The sequence below is a fragment of the Rhamphochromis sp. 'chilingali' genome (assembly GCF_963969265.1).
Source record: "Rhamphochromis sp. 'chilingali' genome assembly, chromosome: 15".
NCBI classification, from domain to species: domain Eukaryota; kingdom Metazoa; phylum Chordata; class Actinopteri; order Cichliformes; family Cichlidae; genus Rhamphochromis; species Rhamphochromis sp. 'chilingali'.
Window position 1 is genome coordinate 27,423,426 of NC_137942.1, and position 14,866 is coordinate 27,438,291.

At 42.0% G+C, this 14,866-nt stretch overlaps 1 protein-coding gene across 2 annotated transcripts in view; it reads right to left on the minus strand.

Moving 5' to 3' along the window:
* Window positions 1–14,283, minus strand: part of LOC308411210 (myosin-9-like) — a 32,776-nt gene extending 18,493 nt beyond the window's left edge. For both annotated transcript variants that reach the window (XM_080905029.1, XM_080905028.1), the window contains exons 1-2: window positions 14,057–14,283; window positions 969–1,300 (exon numbers count right to left, since the gene is read on the minus strand). In XM_080905029.1, the coding sequence (XP_080761155.1) occupies window positions 969–1,295 (327 nt within the window). In that variant the 5' untranslated portion in view covers window positions 1,296–1,300; window positions 14,057–14,283. The remainder of the gene's footprint in view (window positions 1–968; window positions 1,301–14,056) is intronic.
* Window positions 14,284–14,866: the final 583 nt, after the last annotated feature.

A 14,866-nucleotide genomic window follows, 5' to 3' on the forward strand; every position in this document is an offset into this window, starting at 1 on the left:
ACACTCCCAACTGTATTGTTCCCTACAGCTTCCTGTTTACAAGACTCCGAAACACACACACACGGATCAAACAAGAGAGACAAAGTGGGACAACACTGAGGGAGAAGACTGCTGAAGTACCACTAGTATGTTAAAAGACTGTTCACATTCTTTATAAGAAGAGCCGGTGTGTATGATTTGTCATTGCACTGGAGCTTAACAAGATAATTAGGAGGTTAGACAGGGTTCAAGAGTAGATTGTTTTCTATAAGCCAGTGGGGAACAGCTATGCTCTTCCTTTTTCCTGTAATTTGTTTTCTATAACAATAGCAACCTGGTTAACGTTTGACATGATGAGGCAAGTCTATGAGGAAGTAATCCCCACGAGCTAAAAGCAAAGTTTTCAGAGGGTTTCTTTTTGTGGTTTTTCTCCTGCTCTTGGGTCTGTATGATGTCAGTGACAGCAGCCATCCCTAATATGGTCATCTCATGCACACAGCTCTGGCTGTGGGCGCAAAAGCCACACCCAACTGCTGATCAGACCTTTTGTTTATGAGGGTAAGCCAATCAAAACAAAGCTTGTTTTTTTCTTCAAAGGAAGAAGAGCTGAAACAGCTCGCTTCAGGCAGGATGAGGTCAGGCGCTGCACCAAAGCCCAGTGTAATAAACTATTCTGAACTGTGAGTCATAAGTCCGAGAATTAAAACAGTTTGATGTGAGCATAATGGGTCCACAGTCAAATAGTGAACATAATGATTGCAAAATGTATTTTCTTTATTAGAAAATAAGCACATTAGTGCATCATTTAATTGAATGTCATTTTCAATTGCAGCTTAAGCCTTGAATCTTGCAAAGCTACTATAATAGGATCCAAGATTAATGATATGTGGGTGAATATAAATAGAAATCACATCTAGTATATTATTGTGATGTTAGATTTCAGCAGACAGAATGAACAGAGCAACAGAAGGTCAGTGCTCCATACTTACATATATAAGACCAGAGTAATATCTCTCTTTCAGGTTATGCAGCACGGATGCCTCATTCAGACACGTGAGCTCGGCCATGTCCTCGACCTTGCTGAACTTCGGGGGGTTCATCTTCTGGATGTCATCCTTGTTCACTCGGATCTTCTTTCCAGAGTCTGCCAGCTCCACAACGCACTCGTCGCCGTGCTCCTCCTTGATGGAGCCGGCCTCGAACCCCAGGCGCTCTGAGGGCACCCATACCAGCTTCTTGGAAGCCCAGTCAGCTTGTGCCAGTGGGTTGTTGACCACATTACGGTCCACGTACAGAAACTTGTCTGCATCCGACATGGTTGCTGTTTTACAGAGAGAAAAAGAAACATTGCTTGTTGTTAGCGGTGCAGGGAGATTAGTGTCACACTAAAATCTAATGAGCAGTTTCACATCTTCAAAGAAAACTATTACATGTAATTTCCTGTTTAACTCCTTCTCTATTTGGTATCCATCTGTCTACACGTGTAATCTCTGAGGAATGCACAGGTCACCACTAATATACAAGAGCAATACGGCTCTGCGTTGACATAAAGGAAACAGTTCAAACAAGGCTCTGTTACTCCGAGGCTAAACGCTGTGAATACCTAATCAAATTTTGAGTGGCAGGGAAGAAACATGTGTCCGGATCACAGAGACAGCAGTACCAACAGGGGGGGCCTGCAGTTTGGCTAACTGCTCCAGTACAGTCTTTTACTGGCTGGTCATGGTGCTCGTTTGATTTTAGAGATAAACTGGTTGATGAATTATAGCGCTTATCAAGAGGTTGCAGGAACTAACGGAAAAGTCCCTTTTCACATTTCTGCTTGATTGTTTTGGTTTATTATTTAGAGTAAGTTGAAATGTTTGTGTGGTGCCACCCACATACATGTCATTCGTACTTTCCCCTTTCCAATAGACACTAGGGCTGGGCGATATATCGAGTTTTTTAAAAATATCGATATATTTTCATACGCGATATAAGATGTGACAATATCGTTTATATCGATATAGTCTATGTTACGTTATAATTATACTTGTGGAGCCGCAGGTTTGCCTCTCTTTCGTCCACTTTTGTCTCTACGCTGCGTTACTCGGCCTCGCCTCTCCTTCACTGAACACAACTCCCCCTCCCCCATAGCTTCACCTGACAATGACAAGGCAATGACAAGATGAAAGCGGAAAATCTCCGTTAGCGAGTTACCGCGGATGGCCCCGTGCGTGGGGCTGGACGGCGTCAACGTGTTAGCGAGCTAACCGCGCTAATGACATGCAGCCCGGAGGGGCTGCACGGCCTAAAATCCTTTCATTTTCTCAAAACTCGACAGTGCACCTTATGTATGAATTCTGGTTGTGCTTACTGACCACGAACCGATTTTATGTGGTACACAGCGCTCAGCAATCTGTCAAAAAATGTTTTAATATGACTTTGCTAAGCTACGGAGCTGCACGGCTTGATGTCGGAGGATTACGCTACCGGGGAGGAGCCTCGCGGAGTGATACGTACTGTGTGTGTATAAGGACCACAAATGGCACCTGTTCAGAGACGTGGTGCAGCTGTGAAATCTGTCTCTTTGTTATTATGCTCAGCGTCTATTAGTTTACATTTTGACTGCACAATTGTGAGCTTTTTGTTATGCACAAAAACAACATTTTCTTTTATTTATGGACCATGATTATTTAATAAATGCTGATAATTTATTTTTGAGTAATTTCTTCATGTACATCTATGCTGTATGTAAATAAAAGTGCCCGTGTGACATCTGGGACACAGTGTGACTAAGAACTCTCTTTTTGTTCTTAACTTATGGCTTTAAAAAAAAAAAAAAAAAAAAAAAAAAAAAATCGAGATATATATCTTATATCGCCATCCAGCTAAAAAATATCGAGATATGAATTTTGGGTCATATCGCCCAGCCCTAATAGACACCGAGTAGTCACCTTGAGGCCCATCCAAAAACGCCTCCTCTCTCACTAATGCGTTGCAAAACTATCAAGTAGGAGGAGAACTACCAAGTTTGATAAAACTCATGAATTATAAATGAATACAAAACAAATGAGATTCACACTGAATGTTGCAGTTCACACTACACACAAGTGCATACAGATAAACATCAGATCTAATCATATAGATTGAAATCACTGCTCAGCCTAGTCTATACACGCTTATAAATAACAGCTTGCTGACAGGGAGTGCTGTGGTTTAACCCATATGGAAAGTGACTAGACTAGTACAACCAGTAAGGCAAGCAAAAAAAAAAAAAAAAAAAAAAAAAAAAAAAAAGCACGAGCAGGCTACAGCCAAACCGCCCAAACAGTCAGTGCAGAGACGCTGTGAGCAATTAACCGAACGTCGTTTTCTTTCACCGACACCAGTACCCCCAGCCTTTACTATCTAAATGATCATTCCAGCACAGCGGGAGACCCACACCAATTTTCCCAGCATCACCAGGGTTCTTGGTCTTTTCTAGTGTTCCCTCACCTCTAAGGGTAACCAAGCACACAGACAGTTTGCATTTGCTTGGTCACTCATATGCAAACGTCAAGAAAAACACAGGTAGTCATGACTGTATCTAAATGAATATATAGAGGTAGTCAAGTGTTTGATGAGAGCAATTTCACACTGCAGGTCCAGTGGGACAAGGTTCAAATTACTCATGCTCAGCATAGTAAAATGCTGCTTGTACACACCACTGATTTACAAGTCTTACATTTCCAGAGCCGTTCAACAGCAGTGTAACTTCACAGCTCACACATTTCCCCCTAAAGCCCCAAATTTAGAGATGCAGTGAATTTGTGTATAGTTGCTCTTGCTTTACAACAGCGGAGACTCTCAGCCAGAGGGACACAACCTTTAAACTCTGAGAACAATTTATGAATGCTTCAATGTGACAGACTCTGGAGGACCTAAACCAAAAAACTACTAAGATACTAAAGTGCTGCTTGTTCCAGCACATTAACCCTGAGCTCTGAGAAAGAAAGCAGAGGCATTCTTCTCATGACCCCTGCGGCTTCATGTCCTCCATCAACACTCTGCCAGACTAAGCCACAGCTGACGTCCATCACTGTGCACCACGCCCACTAGCTCATCCGTGGTCTACAGACCCCATCCTCTAATAGAACGTGGGGCAAATTTGTCCTGCTTTCTCTCTCAGTTGGTCACAAGCTTCCTCCTCTGCCTTCAGACTCCCTGTGCACAATCCTAACACCAGCACCCACCCTTCCCCTTTTGTTTTCCAGTCTTTTCAGGGTCACATTCCTCCCATACTCACTCTTTATCAGGGAGAGACAGCATCTAAAAGCATTCCACAAATTTCTGTCCTATATACCTCTCCCCTTACATCTTCCTCAAACCCATTTTCTATGGCTTCTTCCTGTCACATTAGCATCTCAAGTGTGCCTTTAGGGGTTTCACAAACATTGCTCCATACTTTTGAGAGCTCTTCATTCCTTGTAGTGCATCTCTGACAGTGCTCCCATACTCCTTTAAAATTCTTTTGGCCATTACTTGCCCCTCTACATTCAGATCACTTGGCCCCGTGCAGAGTTTGTATACGAGCCATAACTGATTATAATCCCTGCAGCTTTGTTGTCTGGCAAAAACAAGAAGTGAAACAGAACACACCCAGCACTCTGGTTTGTTTTAGCTTGCTATGATTCAAAGGTACAGGGAGACATGTTTGCCAGGCCACTATAAAAAGTATCAAATAATCTTAACAAATACACACACCATCTGTTGCTGCAGTCACATTGCTTAAGGATCAAATACTTGCTAGTAGAGCAGGGCGATATGGCCAAAAATATTTATCACGATATATATTTGAAAATTTGCGATAACGATATAACCGACGATATAATTGATGCGAGACAAAATACAACTCCACAACATTACTAGCGCAAAAAGACAACCTTCCATTTATTTTCACTTAAACAAGAAGCTGGTTTTTATGTACATTAAAGCTTTATAAAAATGTAACAGTGCAAATGCAAATTCCTTGCTGAAAGTTTAACCAAAAGGCATTTCCAGTAGAAATGGGCTGACATATCCTGAGCATAACCATGTATAATATCCACTGAAGTTAAAAAGAGGTGCTTTGCAACATTAAACTGCAGTGTGCAGTACGTATTTTTCGGACCATAAGGTGCACAGGATTATAAGGCACATTAAGCGAAACAAAGCAGTCAGATAAATCAAACTTTATTAAACTCATTCTTCTTGCTTCCTCCACTTCTGTACCATTGATTCATTAATGTTGAATTCTCTGGTAGCTGCTCTATTCCCATGTTGTTGCAGTATATTAATGACTAACCTCGTATTGTGGATGGATTATCTCAGTTGTTCTCCTGACTGAAGTTTGGTCCGTTTACAGCATCCTGCCATGCGATTGCATTTGTCTCTAACCATGAAGAACCTTCACGTTAACTTTTATAAGTGGAAAAGTGTTAGTGTTCGTCCTCCAGCTTCACTGTTTATGTTATGCTAACATAGCTGTGTCACTAGCGATCACGTAGCACATCATTATATACCAGCTAGCCAAACTTCAGTAACCCTACAAACGTCACTGCTGTTTAGTTTCCTGTCTTCATTTATGGTGGAAGTGATAGCAGAGCTGTACGTTTGAATTTTTTCAGAAATCTCTCAGTCAGAACATGCAATATCATGCTTAGGTAACTAGCGAAACTAGCGAGCTAACTTCCGCTAGCTTCCTGCTAACTTCTAACTCCGTTAAATGTAATAACTTTTGTTTTCATGGATGCCTGGAAGTTAAACTTTATAGTTACACCTGGTAAAGCAGCAATGCTGATCGTTTTATTAAAGATGAAAGAATTTAGACAGTTTTTAACTCTAAGTGATGCTGCAGTGTTGTTTGACCTGAAGCATACGGAGTTTAGGACCCAGATTACTCCCAGATTTAAGAGCATCTTAGAACGGCCGCTTGCATGTTCTGCAAAAAAAATGTGCTTTGTTGTGTATCTGACGGACAAACACCAAACCAGTTCCACATCACGAAGTTGCACCATTTTTACAAACCAATTCTGGTTCATCTGTTTCACTCAACAATCGGCCATGTGCGTATGAAAACAAAGGCACTGCGCATGCGCGTTTTACTCCCATTCTATCGCGATATTTCATTTTCCTATCGTTGCCTAACATTATACCGGTATTACCGTGAACGGTATAATATGGCCCAGCCCTACTTGCTAGTTTATTCATTTTAAATTAATGTTAACCAGAAGTCTTTCATACGAAACTGCAGTTTAGACATTTAATGTGTGGAAACTGCTGCAAGCAGTTGTTTTTCTTACCAATTAATCCACAGAGTCTTTTTCTATTTGTTCATTCCCACTTACATTATGTCTGACTTACTCAAAATGTTTTTGTCCTAACCACATAAAGTCAGTTTACCGTCACCTATAAAAGAAAGAATCAGCCAAGCAGTAAAAGAGGACTAAAGTCCAATCTAACAATGACGTCTGCCATAGTCCGACTCACATGCCTGACACAGATAACTGTGACATACTTCAAACTAGCTCTCCAGAGAGCAATGAGGTCTAAAATTACTCCCAGTAGCTATTCTAGCTTGGCAAGGCCTGTTCTATATAGAAGGTAGAAGACGAGGGATAAAGAACAGCCTATTTTAGACCTTGGCTTTTCCCCGTAGAGCTTAACAGTTACAGTAAGTCTTGGATGTTGATTTGACATTGAGATAAAACACTGTGCATTAAAGCTCATGAAACCCACCCCCTGCTTGAGGATCACAATTCCTCGTTCTTGAAGCCCTGCTGCCAATGCATCCATAATCCTGTAAGAATCAAGCGTTCTCTGAATCCCTGTCTGTGGAGTGACACTTGGCTGCAAAAACACCATCTATTCTGCTTAGCCTGACTTCAACTCATCTAGATTTTCATAACACAGATTACTTATTAAGTGATTACATGGTGGCAGACACTTGGACAGTCATCCTGAAACCAGCACGGCACAGTTTTATGGGCAATGACTGAAAACCCATTCAAAAAATATATTTAAATAAAAAAAAATAATCAGAGTTAGTTAGCTCTACCCCATTAGACAATCTGATTGAAAGAGGAAGAGGAACCAAAAGACAACATGAGGATGAGAACAAAGGCCGGTGTGCAAACCTACATCACAGAGCAGTGTGGTTCCAAACAGAGGAAGCAATGCAGGAGCCAGGACATTTAGAAAGAAGTGCAGGAGGAACGAGGAAAGGAAAAGGGAAACATAACGTTTAGAAAGAAGGTGAACTCAAGACCTTTAAAGCTGAGACCCTCGATTCATCAGTTTTAAAAAAACAAAAACAAACAACACCCGTCTTTCTTTTCCACCTCACCAAGTTACAGTTTAAAAAAACAGTTTAAAAAAAAAAAAAAAAAAAAAAAAAAAAAAAAACTGGAGTCGTGACAACCTCCGCCACAGCTTGACCATGTAAAGTCAAACCCTCCTGTTCCAGCTGAAAGGAACCCATAAAACCAGCTGTGCTGAGCTGACATTGCTGCCTTTCTATTAATAATCCTGCCAAAGTCAATAACACTGTACTCCCACCAACAGCATCTCATCACAGCATCCCACTAACATAAGCTGAGCCAAGCCTGCTCGTCCTCAGTTGCCTTTCTCATGCTGTGGACATTGTTTTAACCCGTTGACACCCTTCATCCGTTTATGTTCCTCATTCCAACAAATACTACTTTGTCTATTTTTACTGCATCAATGCCTCCTCTGTCATAGCTTTACTGCATTCGACCCCCTCACAGTTTGAGCTGATCACTGCGAGTCTGCCCTCTCATGACATGAGTGTGTGCCAGACAGGAGCCGCTAAGGTACTGAGGCAGTCAGTCAAAATTCATTATGGGCTTACACGTCAACTCTCTCTACTTCCTTCACCCTCCTCCTCTGAAAGTGGCACAAGGGTGGGGCAAGGAGAAGGGAGGGGAGGAGGAAAGAGGAAATGACAAGCTGAGAAAACTATTTTGCCATTTGAGGAACTTGTTGTGTGCGAGTCTTTCGAGGAGAAGAAAGGTGGCGCTTTTCTTGAGCCCATGCTGAGCAGATCTGAGGACTGAGGAGTAAATTAAGCCCTGGCTGGAAAAATAACCACACTGCATGACAGACCTACATCACTTTCCACATTACTTTTCACATTCCTGCCCCAACCAGGATCAAATTTCACTGCACTGTAAGCTAGCCACTGCCATCTACCACTTGCAGCTAGGGGCCCCTACAACATCATATGAACTCAGACTTTAGTCTGACCCCCCACAACCTTTTCAGATGAGCTAGTGAACTTCTTCACCAACACCACAGTCATGTTTAAGTGTGTTCATCTGAATTAGATTTGACTGATAGCAAAATAGTGGATGTAACAATTGAACTATGAGTGTTTGGGTATACCTGCCTTCATAAATTTAGTGCCAAGCAGGCCCTTTTAAACCATACACTATATGCAGAGGCACACGCAGCCACCATTATGTCACCTACTGGTTATGAGGTTCTGTTGTGAAGATCTTGCTTGTGCATTTTGGCCATCAATTTTTTAATATCATTATTTTTAAACTAGAAATGAAGAACGAGAGGTGATTTTTTGTGGAATCCCCATGCAATAGCTTTCTCAGACTTCTAAAGTAATGCATTTGTTTTCACAGACAGAAGTCAGGCCCTTTTGAGCATTAGCACAAGAGTACAGATTTAATGCACTTGCACAGTGACTTCACTTTTCAGCAGATGGACTGTATACCGAAGATGGACATACTTTTCTACTGGTCAGCAAAGAGGCAACTCCTTTGGTTAAAGTAGAAAGTAGTATAAGTTTTCTTTTTAGTTTCTGAATGGACGACACCAACAGAGCATAAAAATATAAAGAAGTGTATGCTTGACATGGCTTACATGTGTAGGTAGACAGATAAGCTACTATTGTCTCTCAGTTTCTTAGTCAGATCCACTCAATCGTGCACATTTTAAAACACCAAGACGGTAAAGTCGCAACACTACAAGGCTTACTAACCAAAAGGTGCGATCACACTGCAAAGTTCATCGTTAATATTACAGTCTGAGCTCAACAACTACAAATCATTCTAGCTGACCTTTTCAAGCACTTCTTTTACTTTAAGTTAACTCTCTTGCACTTGATCACAACACAAGTTTTTACCGTGGAGACAGTGCATATTAAAAAAAAAAAAAAAAAAAAAAAAAAGAATTGGAGAGGGAACATGATCTTTCCACATACTGCCTCAAGTCAAGCATTTCAATGTTACTTTTAAGTCATCAGTTTCCAATACATCAATTTCACCTCCATCCAATCCAAGCAATAGTTAAGATTAAATGTTGATTTAAAATGATAGACCATTTGAAATAGGTCATCCGCCTGACAACTGCAACAGTTTCAGGGTCACAGAACAAATTTCACAGTTATCTTTGAAACAACCACCCTGTTACACCACAGCCCAAACGACTGGTTACTTCGCCTGCCCTTTTAGAAAAACACTCCAACCGTATTGACTATGTGATAGCTCACAGATCGTTACGTAAGCCTTTTAATAGACAGTGAAAGAATGCAGAAGGGAGTTAAGATACACATTTGTTTGTCAGCAGCAATCTTTCTTAGGAGGAAAGCTGCACTGGAACAGCTACGCATTAGATTTCTGACAGACACAGTGAAGGAAATCTGCTACTTTTATAGTTTCACTTTTCGTATGTTCTTATACATTTAATTCTACCAGCAGAAAGCCTCCATCTGCTGCTTCTACTTTGTGGATTGCCATGCGGTTTGTCTCAGCCTTATCACTTGTTATCGCTACTTAGGTCACTCCCTTTGAGAGATTCAGACAATACAAAGCTGTCTTCTTTTTAAAAGAAAAAAAAAATCATCTCATAAAAAGACACATTAACAGTCTTTGGAGAACCACATGACAGTCTGACAACCTGGACAGCTGGCATGTAGTCAAATTTTGGATTAACATGTGAATAAACTGTCCAACGGAAGTCAAATATTAGGCATATTACTCAGCACATTTCAAAGTTCATAGTGCAAAACTGTCTCTCACTTCGTCCCGAGTATCAATTGCCTTTCCGCACAGTTAAAACAGGTGTGTAGGTCACACACGCCCACCCAACCACGGACAAAGTACATTTAGGTCATATGCAGAAATGCAACTGAGCTTTACTACAGTCACGGCAGATTAGAAACCTTCCCTGTTTCAGGCCTTTTAACCTCAACCCAGCTTTTGTCTTGGTTCACACTGAAAAACGTACGTTTACATGAATAAGTAAAGCCTGCTAACTAGAACTTTGAAAATGTTTTTTTACAAGACAAGATTTTGGACAGCCACTTCAATAATCCCAGAAAAAAGAAAAAAAAACCAAAAACAAAACTGTATGATCATTAACTGGCACTCTGAGAAGGCTCAACTGTATGACTGTAATCTCTAATCAAACAATACCTCATAATTAGCGTTACTGAACACAAAGAAGCACCATCTGCTGAGCCATTGCCACAAGGAGGCATAAGTCAAGGTCTGTCCTTCAAGACCTGAAATCTCAACAAGTCTTTTGTTTATGTAGACTAAGTCAGAGCACAGTCATTTCCTGCCATTGTTGGGCTCTATTGAAACCTCACAGGTGTGTGTGTGTGTGTGTGTGTGTGTGTGTGTGTGTGTGTGTGTGTGGGGGGGAGGAGATAATAAGAATAGGAAAAGAGACAGGGGAGGTAAAACGAAGAACATGCACTGTGAACAGAGGTCACAGAGAAAGGTCTGATAAGAAGACTGACACAACAAGGAAATACAAAGCTGTTTAAAGAAAGAAAGAAAAGAAAAAACCCACGGTCTGCATATCCTTGAGAGTAGTCGGGTCAACCACTAACTGAGGCAGAGCTAAATTAGAAGAGACATTCAGGAGAAAGCAGCAGTTTGAATGACTTGAATTAAAGGCCAGCATTAATGACATACTGCATTCAGACTCCACAGGCTAAAATCTGTTAATGTTTGATACTGCCTTTAATACATAAAAATGAATTTAAGCCAGTGTCGCTCGCAGCTGACACTGCTACATACTGAGAGAGGATACGATCGGCTCTGCTATGCTTAATGAAAAAAAAACAAAAACAAACAAACTTGGCAATCTCCTCTGACAGGAATGTTTTGTTTATATTTGTGAATCTTGTGTCAAAGACACACACGATTTTAAACATTACCATTTTACTGAGCATTAAAACTATTTCAAGAAAAGTTAAAAGCTTAAACCAAAGTAAAGTCACATTTTAGAAAGCCAGAACCTTTTTTTTCATCATTTTCAACAGACAGGTTTCATAATTAATTCAAGTATGCCCCATTACTCTCAGCCCTAAAAAAAGCCCAGCACATATTCCAATCTGGTTTTCTTGGCGATCTAAACTGCAGGAATTACTGCACATGCGAATGTAGTTCAAAAAGGCAGAATAGGAATACCTGACATTTCTTCAAATAACACTGAGACAGGGTAAACGATCGCAATGTGCCAAATAATGTCACACTGCCCTCTCCACAGAGCAACAAAAGCAGGGGGCCTGCAAATAATCTTCCCCAGCTGGGACATCCACCCTTCAATGAAATCTAAACATCCACAGGCAAGTTCCCTCAGACCGTAACACTCTGAAAAGACTGAACAGCCTCACACACCAGCACCCTGTTCACATTTTAAAAGAGGCCTGCATTCAATTTTGTCAGGACTACGGTACATAACTGCCGCCCCCCCCAGGAGGGCCTCGAGTATGGACATTGCTGACACATGAATGATGGAATGTAACGATCTCTGCAGGGGGGCTCCATAACAGCACCAAAACTGGCAATGGGAGAGGAGAACAGGCCTCCAGAGAAGATGTTGCACAATGTATTAATTTGCCAAAATGACTCTTGCGAATAACAGGATATGACATACAACATGTCACCCCATGTGACCCTTCAAGCATCAGACTTTAAGCACATGACTGCTGCTCTCAGGGAGACTCATCCGGAGAAAGGTCACCCTGAGATGCCATTTATAGAAGAATTCTGCACAAGCTGTGGCTATTCTTCTGCTACTACAATGACTAATACTGATCACTGCTCAGCCTGCAAGCATTGTTACTGTAGTAACCTTGCACTGTGGTTTAAGACTTTCTTGGCAGAAACCAACTGATATGAAATAAGCGTTTGTGTTTAAAAGCAAAAGGGTGCCACGCCGCCTCCCTCTGAGACCACTAACACCTTCTACAATGAGAAGCAGGTTTGGGTGGAGGAGTGCCAGAGCTGCTGGGATGCCCAAGTCTGATTTGATGCAGACTTTGTGCATTTCTTCCCCCAAAATGTTGAACTTTGGTGCTTGTCATAGCCTAAATGACTATCCACAGTCCCTGAGTGCAAACAACTATGCGTCATCTAACAGATGCAAACAAATGATACTGACAAAGCACATCACTCAGGAGGATGCACACTGGTATGACATGATTGGTCCTGATTTGAATGGAACACTGAAAATCTGTGATTGGCCCAAATGTTGCCGTAACATGCATGTTCTCTTTGAGCCTGAACTAACTAGAGATGCTTTTTTGTAATCTGTGCTTGCAGATCAACATTTCCACTGCAGACGCATGCACGCTTTGCCTGAGCTTGAACTCAAAGTTTCCCGTGATGACTTTCGAGGCTCTAAAATTACATGGCGTCTCATGTTTTACAGTTCGTAAAGCCTTTAGAGGTAAATTTGGGTCACTGGGTTGCACAAATAAAAATGCACTCAGACTGAGCCGATACCGAGCCCTTCCAGCTCTTATGTAAAATGGAAAAAGTCACGCTGCCCAGCTAATGTTCATCAGAGTGGACCGCACTGTAATTACAAGACAAGCCTGGTCATTTTAAGCTGGCACTGCAGGAACCACTCTGACTTAACATCTGGCTCATCTACATAACAACCACATCTTTTATCATCATGCCCATCTCACGCTGCGAAATACTTCCTTCTGCTTCACCCCTTAATGACTTTAGATCCTCTATGTGGATAACATTCACTGCATTTTTTACATGCATCTCTATTTTCGTTCTTCACTATCTTGGCCTGGAATAATGCTGACTGGAAAAACTGCTTTCATATCAGGCAATCAATGAGTGTATGAAGAATGAAACCTTAGCCTTACTGGAAACCCATTGGACTTTTATCTAATGAGATAATAAACGTTAAGTGCCTCCCAGGTGAACTAGAATATTTTAATAATAAATCTATCTAGAAATATGTACTTCACATAGTACAGACAGTCACATAATACAAGTTAAGCTTCTGAAACATCCATATTAGCCCACCTATGAGTTTGTCCGACTTCTCTATGCCTCTCCCAAAAATCACAGTAAAATGTGTTCCTCATGCCACCATGTTGGCAGTAGCAGTGCACAGACATGCAGGTGACATGGTTTAGTATGGGTAAAGCTGGTCAGTGGCGGAAACGCTCAGCTCGGCGATCCACTGACGTCACCCTGCCAGCCAGACATATCACCGGCTCAGTGTCTGTCTCCCACCGCTACACACCGATAAGTTGTGTAGCGGTGTTGTGTAGCACAAACTAAGCATTCATATCTTACACCGAGCCGGTGTTCGGATAGCCTGAACTTCCACCTCTTCTCTTCAGCTCAAACTCTCGCCCGGCTTTTTTTTTTCTCTCTTTTTTTCCTTCCACGGTGCCATTCATTCAAGCGAATCACTTCCTGCCTCTACCGTTAAGACTTTTAGCTTCTCGCGAGCTGCCACAACGCTGAAGCTGTACTCTGAGACCTACGCTTCACATACTGCACACTCACTCGTGTATTAAAAGTTTATGGACAGTATATTATTTGAATATTAAAGTGCTGTGAAGTTAAATAAAGCTCGGGTTAAAACTCCGACGGAGGTCCCACTCCACCCAGAGCAGCTTGCTCTATTTGCAGCCCTGAACTAGCCAAAAAAGAAAAAAAAAAAGGCCCTGCTTCCTGGTTCACTGCACTTGCTGCGGCTACAAGCGAATTGCACGAGTTAGAAACGAGTACATGGAGAAAGCATGGCAGACAAAAGTGTTCAAGAAAGAAATTACCTGCTTTTGGGGTGCAGGCTGCCTTTTTTAAGAGGGTGGCTAACAACAACCGTGTGGCTCAGTCAGCGTCGCAGTGAGACAAACTTATCTTCCTGTCGGCAGCAGCTTCGAAGAGTTCAGGCTAAACTACAGAGCTCGCTTCCTCCACTTCAGTCAGTCGCTCTTTCTATCTTTTTTTTTTCTCTCTCTCTCTCTCCCCCTCTTCCTTTTTCCCTCCCTCTTCCACTGGCTGGTCTCTGGTTTGCGTAATTTTAGTCAGCGAACGGCCCGCCGGAGCCTGGGGTGGGGTTCAGGATGAGGCGGGACCCAGCTGTCACATATCCGCCCCCTGGCCAATGGCCGCCGTCCTTTGTTAATCCTCGACACTTTTGTCCAATCGGCTTCTTCTAAAGGCAGCACAGGGCGGAGGGGTGACAGCGAATAGGCGGGACAAAGAACAAAAAACTGAACTTGAAAGCGTTGAGAGGAGGGAGGAGAGACTAGAGAGGTTACCGATAAAGCTGTGTTTAATGAGAGAGGTATGTGCATGCTAAGGATTTTTATGACCATATAAGTACCAGTCATTCTCAGGATGAACTGCATCACTCAGGATCTCCCCTCGTGTGTCAGCGAGGTCTAGTCTGCCCTGAGCGCCGTGCTAAACAACTAGTACGGATGGCTCCAGATGTTTGATTTCGTTTCTGCTGTCAGATAGCAGACAAATCATGCACATGCAGGCTTGCGTGCTACTCATATTACTAATCTGTCTGTCTCTTTCTTTTTTAAGGTGTAACAAAAACTCAGGCAGCGGTTTCTTGAAACTCTACACCC